General features: G+C 39.9%; 1 protein-coding gene across 2 annotated transcripts in view; it reads right to left on the reverse strand.

The window, feature by feature from the left end:
- Positions 1 to 1,381: 1,381 nt before the first annotated feature.
- Positions 1,382 to 12,426, reverse strand: part of KYNU (kynureninase) — a 57,659-nt gene continuing 46,614 nt past the window's right edge. For both annotated transcript variants that reach the window (XM_018911258.3, XM_018911259.3), the window contains exons 11-14: positions 8,326 to 8,378; positions 6,790 to 6,875; positions 2,904 to 3,134; positions 1,382 to 1,707 (exon numbers count right to left, since the gene is read on the reverse strand). In XM_018911258.3, coding sequence (XP_018766803.3) covers positions 1,555 to 1,707; positions 2,904 to 3,134; positions 6,790 to 6,875; positions 8,326 to 8,378 — 523 coding nt within the window. In that variant the 3' untranslated portion in view covers positions 1,382 to 1,554. The remainder of the gene's footprint in view (positions 1,708 to 2,903; positions 3,135 to 6,789; positions 6,876 to 8,325; positions 8,379 to 12,426) is intronic.

A 12,426-nucleotide genomic window follows, 5' to 3' on the forward strand; every position in this document is an offset into this window, starting at 1 on the left:
AATCAATAAAATGGGCATCAGTGCAGCGAGGGTTTTAACACTACAAATCTTTGGGGAATTTTAGAGAACTGTGCAGGCCTTTGGGCTTCCTTGTGCTGCAGGAGGTGCTCTAAGGGTGTGAAAGTTTCAGCCAGAAAAAGCAACTCTAAGGGAAACTAGAGAAGACCTCACTCCCCCCCAAATCCTTCCTCACTCTTGAAGTAGAATAAAAAGTATCATAGAATCAGAGCAGTTTGGGTTGGAATGGACCTTTTAAAGGGTCCACCTGCCATGGCAGGGAAACCCAGAGCAGGCTGCTCAGAGCCCCATCCAGCCTGGCCTTGAATGTTTGCAGGGATGCATCCACCACCTCTCTGCTCCAGTATTTCAGCCCCTTCCCTGTAACAAACTGCTTTCTCATATCTATCCTAAATCCACCCTCCTCCAGCTTGAAACCATCCCCCTTGTTCTACCACACCAGTTTGTCCCTGTCTTTATTACAGGCTCCCTTCACACATTCAAAGCACTACTGGATGTAATTTTCTAAGCATTTCATACCAAAAATGAGACACATTGAACATCATCAGATAGGAAGTTTCAGCTGATTCTTGGAAAACGCTGCGTGAATAGCTGCAGACTTTAGAGCTTAATTGCCAATTATGCCAAGGTGTTATTTATGCCTTAAAACAACTTTGGATAAAGAGTTGCTGAAATGTAAGCAGTTTTTCTGCGTTGCTCTTGCCTGCCTGGTGCAAATCTCTGTAAAAATTTGGGCCACACGGTGAGCTAACAATGAGATGTTTTGCTGCTGCTTAAAGAGCTCAGGGTTCATTTTGCCTAATCCCAACTAAGCCTCACTAAAGCTGCAGGGAGCGCTCCTACAGCCCTTCACGCTGCCTTACATGGGTCTACAACTCCATTCAGCTTCCTCCAGCTCCTCCTCTCCAACAGGACTACCTAGAAAGATAAAATGGTTTGTTTTGGCCAACTGTATCACACCAAAGAAGGTATCTGCAAAGTAAATTCGTTCTTCAATTAAATCATTCATTGAAGCAAAATTTCAAAGTATTGGGGCCTTTGAAAAACTCGGTGTGCAGCAGTCAGGAGTTTTGAAACAATTGTTCAACTTTTACTTTTCAAGCATATTCTGTACTTTAAATAGAATTACGAAATTAAAAATGTAAATTGGACTGTATCTTTTAACAGTTGGTGATTTGTCTATTTTCCACATTTTATTATGCATAATTTTTATAATAAAGAAGGGATTTTTTTCATCCCTGTTCTAGTTGATAGCAATTTTTCCATGCTTCTCAAGGCTAATGTAATAAAACTACATAAAATGTTTAAGAAGAGCCCCATTAAAATACACAAAGCATACTAATTCATGAATTCAAAGTCAAAGCAGAGTGGAAATATGAGCTTTAATAAAACTATGTCTGTTGTAAATAACTATTCAAGCACAGTCATTTTTTTGCAAATTGCACGGGATATAGCTCAGTCTACTCGAAGCAAAGAATCACTCAGCAGGATAAATGCATCTTAGTCAGAAATAGATTAAAAGGTACAGCTGAGCCATCAATAAGAACCAGATAGCACAGTATTATTTGGTGTTTGTTTTGAAGATGTAATTGCAGATCCCAGGATTTCAATAAATCTGTGCACGTCAAGGAAGGAATTGTAGAGAGGAACAGGGGCAACACGAAGAGCATCTGGTTCCCGCATGTCACACTGCAAAACAGAGAGGGAGCATTCAGTAAATTCAGGTCCCTTCTTGTCTGTCTGCCAGGCTGTATTTTTAAATGCCACAACTTGTCTTCAAGGAAGAATGACTGGATTGACAAGGAAGCCCATGTAAAACCTTTGGGATTCTCAAGGAGCTACAGTGAGGAGCATGATTGTGAAACATTTAGTAAGAGTAGTTTTGCCTAAAAAAATGATGCAAAGCCCAGGATGGGCAGGACTTTAGCAGTGCCATTGAGGTCTTCAAACCAGCTATGTAACCCCAAAATTCACTTTAATGCCTATAGCAACCCAGAGTTGAAGAGGCACAGAGGTGACCAAAAAAAACAAACAAAGGCACAAAACCCTCTCATTCCAGTATGTGAGTGTCTTGTTCTAATAGTACAAGTAATGGCACAGGCACTGCAGTATTTTTCTTCCCCTCACTGTGATTTTGAAAATTTTCTTGAATATAATAATCTCCTATATTTGAAAAATATCACTGCATTGCAAAGACAAGCCAACAATGTGAGGCCCCATGCCCTGTTTAAAGCAGGAGTTCCTGGAATTCCCTGGCAGCACCAAAGCAGCAGCAGCATACATAACCTAAAAAAGCTGCCCTTTGGGGAGACAAGTGACCAGCAGAAATAAAACTGATATCTCATTTATATAGCATTATGCTATCAGCCTCACATCCCAGCACATCTAAATCACCTAAAATTCACTTTTATTCTTTTGGAGCAGTGCTCCATGGTAACTGTGTCATTACAAGGAAGTGGCTGCTTTTTCTGAGTGCTAAAACACATCTCTAGGGAAATGGCAGCTTCTCCATTGCTCCATCTCAATGTCCCACAAAGCTTTTGGACACTTGTGGATCAAGAAGAGTACAGATGCAGGTTCAGAGTTCCTTGTCATGGAAATCTGTAGCTGTGCCTCCCATCCTAATGCACCAATGATACAGCTCTGACCCCAGCAGTGACTCCAGAACTACTGCAAATAAGTCAACAGTGAAAGGGCAATACAGAGCCTAACAAATAATTTGTAAAATAACTCTATGTGTTTGACTGTTTGTACAAGTAAAAATTGAAATTGTAAGAAATCATCATCAGTCCTAGTAGGTTTTTGCCTTATATGAGACTAAGTTTGAAAAAAAAGCAAATTAATAGTTTGTTACTCGTAAAGAAGATGAAGTTTGATTTACTTACAGCTACTCCTCTCTTCTCCAGCTCTTTGAACACTGATTTGATTGGAAGGGAAAACTTCAGAGTGAGCTGACATCCTCTCTCCCCAATCTGAGATGGTGTGATTATTCTTACAAAGGGCTTCTCTGGATTTGTTTTATCCTCACTGTAGTAATGCTTTATCAGGTATTCCAGGTAACCAGTGAGTAGAACAGATTTCCTCCTCAATGCTTTCACTGTAGTTTGGCTAAAAACCTGTGATGATTTGAAGTCATTAGAATGAGAATGTGTTGCTGTAGAAAATGAGAAGGAAATAAAGATAGATTTCTCTATACTTTATCACTGGAATTAAGTAGTTACACCAGAGAGACATTTCACATAAACATGGCAGGATTGGGCTTTGGAAAACACAGGATAATGTCTTTTAGATAATGACAGATATTTGTTCCTACTGTTCAGAAGTTCCATAAGCATCAGTGTCAGCAGAAATAACTTGAACACAAAGCCAATTTGCTAAAAGAGCATTCATTTGCATGTCTAAAGAGAATCCATAAATCCTCTATAGGTGCAACAGTGCAGAATAAAACTCAAAATCACATGAAAGTTTTCCCTTGTATGTACTTTTAATACATACCTTCCCACTCTCTCCAGCTCCCTGAAAGGAGGGAGGAGCCAGGTGGGGTTTGGTCTCCTCTCCCAGGAAACAACTGATAGGAAAAGAGGGAACAGCCTCAAGTGGCACCAGGAGAGGTTTAGCTTGGATATTATGAAGAATTTCTTAACTAAAAGTGTGGTCAAGCACTGGAACAGGCTGTCCATGGCAGGAATCACTGTCCCTGGAATGTTCCAAACCACATAGTTTTGGCACTTGAAGACATGGTTTGGTGGTGGGCCTGGAAGTGCTGGTTTAATGGTTGGACACAATGACCATGGAGGTCTTTTCCAAACTAAATGATTCTAATAACAAAATTCGAGGGCCAAGACTGAAACGTCATGACTGGTGTAGAAATTCTTGCCTGTGAAAGCACAAAATGTCTATTAGCATTGACTTCACAGCTTTAAGTCCTGTACAGGCTCTCTCTAGTCCACATGAATCAAAAAAACACACATTCACTGAATTATTTTTCAATAGCTCTGTGCTTCTGCACAGCTACAAGAACCAGTGAGCTTCAAAAAATCATGAGACATGCAAAAATGACTGCTTGGAAACGGCAGTGCTGTTTGGCCACACAAACAAGACCAATGTGTTTGAGGAGTTTGGGAGCAGTCGCTGAGACAGCTTCTGCTTTTGCTCTAGAAAGGCTCCATTACAGGGAATGATGGAAATGCAACCCCAGAAACAATTTACCCCTGCCTTCCTCAAACCTCCCTGTCCTTCTGCCCATGGAATTAGCTGCAGGGGAAAATGACAAGGATACAGACATGCAAGTGCCCAACAGCCACTTCAAATCACATCCTGGCACGTCAATGCTTGTGGACAGCTCTCTGTACACTGACTGCAGCTGCAAATCCCAGGCAAGGCAGTGCCCTGGATGAAAATCATGATCTTCATTCTCAAGAAATCACTGTTCCACACTAGAGAAGTAACAATTTTAACATTGCTTATGTCATAACCTGTAAAAGTGTAAAGAGAGGTACCTGAGGAATCCTACTCCAAATATAACAAATTCTGGTTTCCAGCAGCATCTGGAAAACACTGCTTTGTAGAGCATACCAAATCTCACTCCCTAATGCTATCACAGCCACTAGATGCTGCACAAAACCAAGAACCCCTGCATTTTATGCTTGTGAAATGAAATGGGGATGTTGTAATACAGACTTTGCAAGGGAATAAATGTGACAGGGACCAGAGCCACCAGCAAACAGCAGTTGCACAGGTCAACAGAAATCCAGAGGTGCTTCCCTGTCCACCCAGGCAGGCAGAGCAGACACAGGACTGTTCAGTGCATTGCTAGAGGGAAAACAGACCTGCCTCCTATTCCTCCAGGATTTGCAGGAGTGTGAGGGATGGATCTCCTTAGGCTGCATGCAAAAATCTGCTTCCACAGGCTTTGTGCAAGGAATACTTGGTCTCCTGGGTGAAATTTTTTGAAAAAGGTCTTTAAAATGTGTCTGTAGAGCGCTCCCCTTTTTTCCATAAAAGGCAGCAGCTAGTGCCATAACAGTCACTTTAAGCATTATTGAGGAATAACATCCATTAACACTTGCAGTTTTCATTGTTTCCATTGGAAACACTGCCTTCTGCTTAATGTGTCCCAGTGAAGGTGGCATGCAATTTCACTAGCCATCTCTTGCCAGACATGAAAACTACTTTGTTTCCCACTGTATTAGAGCAATTAGCACTGGGAAATCCTGGCTGTGCCAAAAGGTAATGTGGGCAGGGAAAGGGGAGGCAGTGGAAACTGCTCAGCTCTCATTGTTCCAGGCTCCCTGCAGTGGGCTAAATGACACCAGCCCACACAAACCCGAGCACTCACAATCTGGGTCATGGCAGAACAGCTTTCAGCTTATCTCCAAGGTCACATAAAGTTTAAAACAATATAGTGGATATTCAAGGACTAAAAAAAAATAAATTGTCAGGCAGAACAAGAAGCATGGCTGTGCCCTTTGCAGTCCTTCAGTGTTGCATGTAAGATAGAAAGATCATAACTGGCAATTTTCTGACTTTGTTTGCTTAAGATGCTGTTTTTTCAGCAAATACAGAAGAGGGATGTGGACCCTGCTCTTTGTTCCAGCATCAGCTCAGCCATTTCACCAGAATTCATGGAACGCTAACCAGAAATAAATTTCTGCCATTCATGCTGGTGGCAAAACCTTGCTACCCAAGGCTGCCTTGAAAACCAGCTTAAGGATGATTTTATAGTAGAATATATTGCATCCAGCAGGTAAATCTCAGTGACACCACCTCTTTGAGCCACAGGGACTGAGAGTCCTGATTTCAGGGGTGAGCCATCCTTATGGGCGCAGATGGAACATCTTGATATGAAACAAGATGAGCTGTGTTTGGGGAACAGCTCCATGCCCTCAAACAGGGATGGGCTGTGCTTTCCAAAGCAGACCAGAGGCTTTTAGCACATGGATCACACCTTCAGAGGAGGAATTAGCTCTGTATGGCAGCACTGCCCTTCCCACAGCCGCAGTGTCAGTGATTCACACAGAGATAGGTCAGAGATGGGGCTCTGCTCCTTTGACCACCAGAAAACTAACGATTCAATGAAAGAAAAGACAGCTTGGAGCTATGCCACACTCATGGATTCCCCTCTTAGAAAACATTTGCTGATAGTTTGTGTCTCTTCTGCTTGTAACCAAAGGCAGAACAGGTTCCTTGAGCCACTGGATCAGTTGATCCAGGACAGGCAGAACACCTAATTTTCTTTCATGAAGGATATAAGTCTGCTTTGCTGGTGGAATATATGAAGCAGCAGCTCTGAATGCAGCTTTTCAGACTTACATGATTCCTTTGCAGCAAGATGCTGAGCATAATTCTTCCCATGAGTAGTACTGAGACAAGGCACTGTTGGACTTGGTGACCTCAGAGATCTCTCCCAGCTTTAATTATTCTGCAGTTTTGAGCCCTGAATATTTCTATGGGATAAAGGTGCTGTTTGTACTGAGCTCCTAAAAGCAGGGACAAACACACTGCCAGAGTTCAGATTTGGAGGTGCAAACCTCAAATACTGTTGGTCCAACTCGGGGTCCTCCAGCAGAGTTTGTGAGAGATATGGGAGATGAGTATATTCATTTAAGGTCTTTCAGGGCTGTGGGCTTATTTTGTTTGCTTTTCATTATTTCTCCTCTTCCATGTTCAAATATTTCAGTTTTCTTTAAGGGAGGCAGCAATAACACACGTAACATTCATTAAACATTTTTATACTCTTAAATTCAGGCTCAAAGTAAAGCAATTACTTACCTCTAAACTGGCATGCAGAGCACAGACCAGCAAAATTGGAGGATTTGATAACCGGAATCCATTAATTCCTTCACTTAGTTGTAATTCTGGAAAATGAATAACTTATATTAGTGTTTTTGATTTCTTCGTTTTAATGGATTGGACCTTATCTTGAAGTCTGTCCTCACACAGTAAAATATTTCCCTAATGTGGCCCGTAGGAATCGGTCATTAAAAGGAAATAGTAATCTATTCCCAGCTAATACTTTCAACTTCGAGAGAAGCCCAATTTAATCCAGCAGAAGACCTCATTAGCAGCTTCATGGGAACCAGAGAACTGCAATTAATTTGTTTAAATGGTGTGTGCTAAAACCACCTTTACACTTGAATCTCTTTTAAGGCTGGCACGAGGCAGAGGAATTCCAAGTCAGCAGAGGCGCGCTCACGCGGAGCAAGGAATCACGTTCCTTCACTTTATTGAGCTGATGAGACACATGGGAGGCTGCAAATGCAGCTAAGTGTAGCTTCAGGCCAAGGAGAGGAGCTGCCTAGACTTTGGGCTGGGAAATTTCACAAAATCTATTTAATAAATCTACAAAAGCCTGGCTGTAAGTTCTGTGTCACCGTTGATATTTCACGCTCCAGCACCGGAGCGCGAGGGCGCGGCGCGGGAAACGCTTTTCGCGCACAGCAGACTGGCTAATTTTGTAATGCCCAACTTCTCCCCTGTAAACTGCTCATGGAAATGAATAAACAACGTTTTCCCTTCTTCTAGCAGTATTTCAAGGCAATTTGTGTCTCCTGCTGGCTTTCCATAGTGCCACTCTCTTGCATTTGGTCTGAAAACAAAGAGCAGACTGAGGCTATTAGAGAGGTGCTCTCCAGCCAAAGCCACATCAACAGGCGCTGCCACAGAAAATTAAAAATATATTAAAAACAAAACAACCAATCAAACCAAAAAGCTCCTTTTTCATCTTGATCCCTCAGGATGTTCTCTCTGCCATAGCTTAAACTGGAGCTGAACAGAATAGCTGCCAGATTTGGAAAGGAGCTCTCATTTTGTGTTGGGACAATAAACATTATTTCAGAGCAGGTTTGTCTTACAACCCATGCCTCCTTAGGGCAGGAAATTTGGAGATGCTGAAACATTAGTGGGATTTCATGACTTTTGTTAGCTTGCCTTACCTGAATTTGTATAATTTCTCATCAATTCAGTAGAACTAATCCTGAAGAAAGATATTTCCCCAGTGACTGATAGCAGATCCTTGCTCCTCAGAGACTTCTGAATTTAATTCACTGAGATACTTTGAAAGTTTCATCCATATTCTATATTTGTTTTTTGAAGGTATTTCAGCAAAATGTCTAGGAGCAGACAGTCAAACCCTTATGCCCACACAGAAATTTATTCCAGCATTCATTTTGTTAACTCCACTGCCTCACATATTTAGGATGAGGAAATGTAAAGTTCTGTCCTTTCTCCTCAAACTGCTACAGAAGTGAAGCTGGTCATATATAAATAAATCAAATAAGGTAAAATTGAGAGTGTATAAATACATACTGTTTTCCATGAGGAATCGTGTTTTGAAGTCATGGCCCCACCAGCCAATTAGCCTAAGATTTTTTAGAGAAAATAAATTAATACAACTTAATATCTTTCCATTTAGCTTTCAGTATTAAGAAGTATATAAGATTGAGCAATATATACATTTCTAATAATACATTTTATTTCTAACAATGACATAAAAATGAAATAAATTCTATAAAGAGTTAGCACTAAAAACTTAACATTACCATTTGAGAATTTCTCTTTTACTGCAAATAATAAAACACATCACATCTTTCAATTAGCTATTGATTTTAACAATATCCATTTGCTCTGAATTCACTTCACACAACAAAAAATAGTACAGAAATATTTCCACTAATTCCAAGGCATTAAATTCAAAACATTCTCCCCTGCTCTTAAACTTAATTTAATGAATATTGAAAGCTAAAAGGAGTTATAAAATCTGATTTAGTTTCACCAAGAAAAGGACTTTCTGGTGAGCTACAATCAAACAAGACCTTGGAAAGAGGATTGTGAGGACATTGCCTTGTCCTTACTGTGAGACCAGTGTGAATTCTGCATACACTTTTATTTTCCTGAACCAAACTTATTCTTCGAAAAACTTTCTTTAAAATAAAACCCAAACCAGCTTAATGCTATATTCCCTTTTTTTTAAGATTGTATCCTGAAAAAAACCAAACCCATACAATTATTTAAAAAATAATATGTCTGAGCTTGGACATTGAAAAAAAAAATACATTATTAACTCATATTTAATGGAAAGTATGTTTGAGGGCATTTCTACAAGCAGTTTTCTAAAGCAGCTGGATGCATTGGATCACCTACTGCCAGGGCACTGCAGATGAAACCAATATTGCAAAATCAGGGAATTTTTCCCCACCTTCCTTGGGTTCTCCACTTCTTATCTCAGCACACAGTGATATCAGTGATTAATAATGCCAGTCCTACTTGAGATTCCCCTGTATTAATGCTTTTAAAATATCAAGAAGTCCCCATCACAGACACCTTCCTGAACTGTACATACTGGACACCATTTCTGCCAAGGTTTTGCTCAGTTTTCCCTATGCCAGATAGCAAATTTTAGGAGTGAAGCCTGGCAAAACTTGTAATGATAAAAAAATCTGTACGTAAAGGTCACAGTAGATCAGCCTTCCTGGAAGCAAACAGAGAAAAGAAAGTCATGGCCCCTCTCTAAAGGAGCATTTTGCAGTTTGCCTAAAAGAGCTGAGCTCTGCAGAATTAAGACCACATTTGAGTTAGAAACTTGTTATATGAATACTGCAGAGTGTAAAATAAAGTAGTTCGTATTTCTGTATAACAACACAGGTTTTATGTTTACTTCTGTGAGCTGCATCTAAACAGAGGCTCTACAGAAAAGGATGTATTTTTCTTTATTGCTGCATGATGTTTTTATTATTCTGAGACCCATGAAAATTAATAGTGCAGTATACATCCATTTTAAATGAGATATTACATTGCCAAAATGAATACACCCCAAATAAAGCACAACAGAGCCTCTGCCCAAGTGGATCCATTACTGATGCTTCGAATCATAAAAGATATTTCAGTTCTTTTATAGGAACTCTATAATACATAGATAACATTGTACTGAAAATCCTGAATATTGCATGTTCCTGCATCAATCTGCTGATATCAATGTCTACACACATTCTAAGAGTTTCAAAGCTTTGAAGCAGAAGAGAAATCCATGGGAAATAAAACATCTGGACAAATAGTCTGTGAGAAGGAGAAAACAATACTATGTTCCACTTGGACCACACCCAGAAAGCAAAGACAAAATACAGATCAATCAGACCATAATCCAGATCAGGGCTGATGAAAAGCTCCCTGGTTGCACTTCAAATGCTCAAAACTCACTAATTCTGAAGTTGGCTTCAACCCAGATCTCAGCTGCAGCACCACGGAGGCAACTTGGAAAGTGAAATTTCAAAACTTTTCCAAAATGACAGAATGAAGGATTTTTTTTAAAAAAGACAGTTTAGCTGTCTTGCCCTTTCCTACCATAATCTGACAATTTGCTTTTCCTCTTTTTTATTTTTTTCTCTTTTGGCTGTTCTAGAACTTCAGAGGTGTCGCTGCAGGATGTGCACTTTGAGGCAGCTCTGGTCCTACACTCTCATTGATCTAATGGTCCATATGGATGTCATGTTATTTGACATTTAAGTTGACAGGCTTCAAAGCGTGGAAATTAACAAAATCTTCACAAATTATAGCGATTTGCTGTTTACAATTTTCTGTGAAAATTTTGAAATGAAGGTTGCCACCGCCATGGCAAATTTCAACCTGTTGTGATGGGAGAGAGCTAAGGTGTTAAACCCCAAACATAACGCTTTATAAATGCTCACTAAAAATAATAGGCAATAAAACTGCACATTAACTTACTGCAGTAAAATTTCTTATTAAAGAGTTGTTACTCTGCATGCAAAGTGAGCATTTTGAACTGCAGTCGCTATTTCAACTCTTAAAAACAAAGGAACCAAGATCTAAATAGATTCTGAATTCCAACCCATAACTTTTGTCAAAATACATAAAGTGGAAGGCTCTGGAAAGCCATATATGATGTGCTTGTGATTAGAAACACCTTAAACCTGTTAGCAATGGGACTGTCGAGTTCCATGCTTCCCATGGCAGATAAAACCCATTGTGAGAAGTGTGTTAAAATCAGTATCTAAGGAGATAAAGGTCTAATTTAGCAAATGCTCCACTACAAATTAAAAAATGCAAATTTATACAAACTGAGCCCTTGTTTTAACACATCACTAATCAAAATTTTTATCTCAATGATAGATAGGTTTTGTTTGCAGCATCCTGCTGCCAGTCCCAGGTATTCCCAGCAGCCTCCCAAGGCTGGTCAGCAGAGATGCTCCTGGAACACCCCCACAGAGAACTATCGCCATCCTGGAGCAAAAGCATAGTTGAAATCCTTTGAGAAATCATGACTAAAATGAGAGTAAATTAGTGCCAAACTAGCTGTGTCTTTTCCTGCAAGGTGAATATGTTCTTACAAGCCCACTTCTGTTAGAAAATAACCTTTCAAATGCATTGTTCCATCCTGTGCCTCAAATAAAACCACTGCCATCATAGAATGCCTTGGGTTGGAAGGCACCTTGAAACGTATCTCTTCCCAACCCCTGCCATGGGCAGGGACACCTTCCACTGGACCAGGTTGCTGACGGACCCATCCAACCTTGTCTAGGTCCTCACAGCTTGATAACACTGAGACCTTGCCAGGGAATTCTGCCACTTCCAGTCTTTGCATAGAATTTTCACATCTGCCGCATAAAATTTAAAGCAAACTGCTATTAGCTCAGCTTCATGAAACAAGTAAGAATATAATTAAACATTGCTGAAAGATTTTCAAATTCCCTTTTTTTTTTTTTTTTTTTTTTTACTCCAAAATGTTCTCTTGTTTTACAAATCAATGAACAAAGGGTCTGGAAAATGACTGCAGAAAGGAACAGTATCCTCTTATTTAGTCATACTCTCTTTAAGGACATTTACACCAGGGAAAAATCCCTCCAGTAAGTATTTTTATTTAGCTCATTTTCCTCCTTCGTATCTGTCTGCATTAGACTGAAGCACTGGTTGTTCATAACTTGAGTCATCTCATTTGTAGTTGTATTAATGATGCAGGAGTGCAGGATATAATGATCATGATGTATGTGCAGTGTAAACATCAAAGAAGATCCAGTTAAAGAACACAGAAAAAACACAAAAAAAATTCCTCTGACCTTTGCTTTGGCATTACAGATGATCATGCTACTCATTTATAATTTACAGCCTGGAGCAACATGGGTCTCATTTCCCTTCTCAGCAAGAAAAAGAGACAGAAACTCTTGAGTAGTGATACAGAAAACAGGGAAATGCCATTAATGTGGCCCAGCTTTTACAGTCCAAGGCAATGTGTTGAAGTATCCTGTCATTATATTGTGCAAGATAATAATTTCACATCCAGAGGAAGGCAAGTTGAAAAGCTACAGGAATACAGTGTGAAATTCGTAATACTTGATTTTACATCTTCCAGCTTCCCTGGGCATGGAGCAGTTTGTTTCCTCTCCCTTATCAGGTCAC

Source organism: Serinus canaria, chromosome 7 (assembly GCF_022539315.1).
Source record: "Serinus canaria isolate serCan28SL12 chromosome 7, serCan2020, whole genome shotgun sequence".
NCBI lineage: Eukaryota > Metazoa > Chordata > Aves > Passeriformes > Fringillidae > Serinus > Serinus canaria.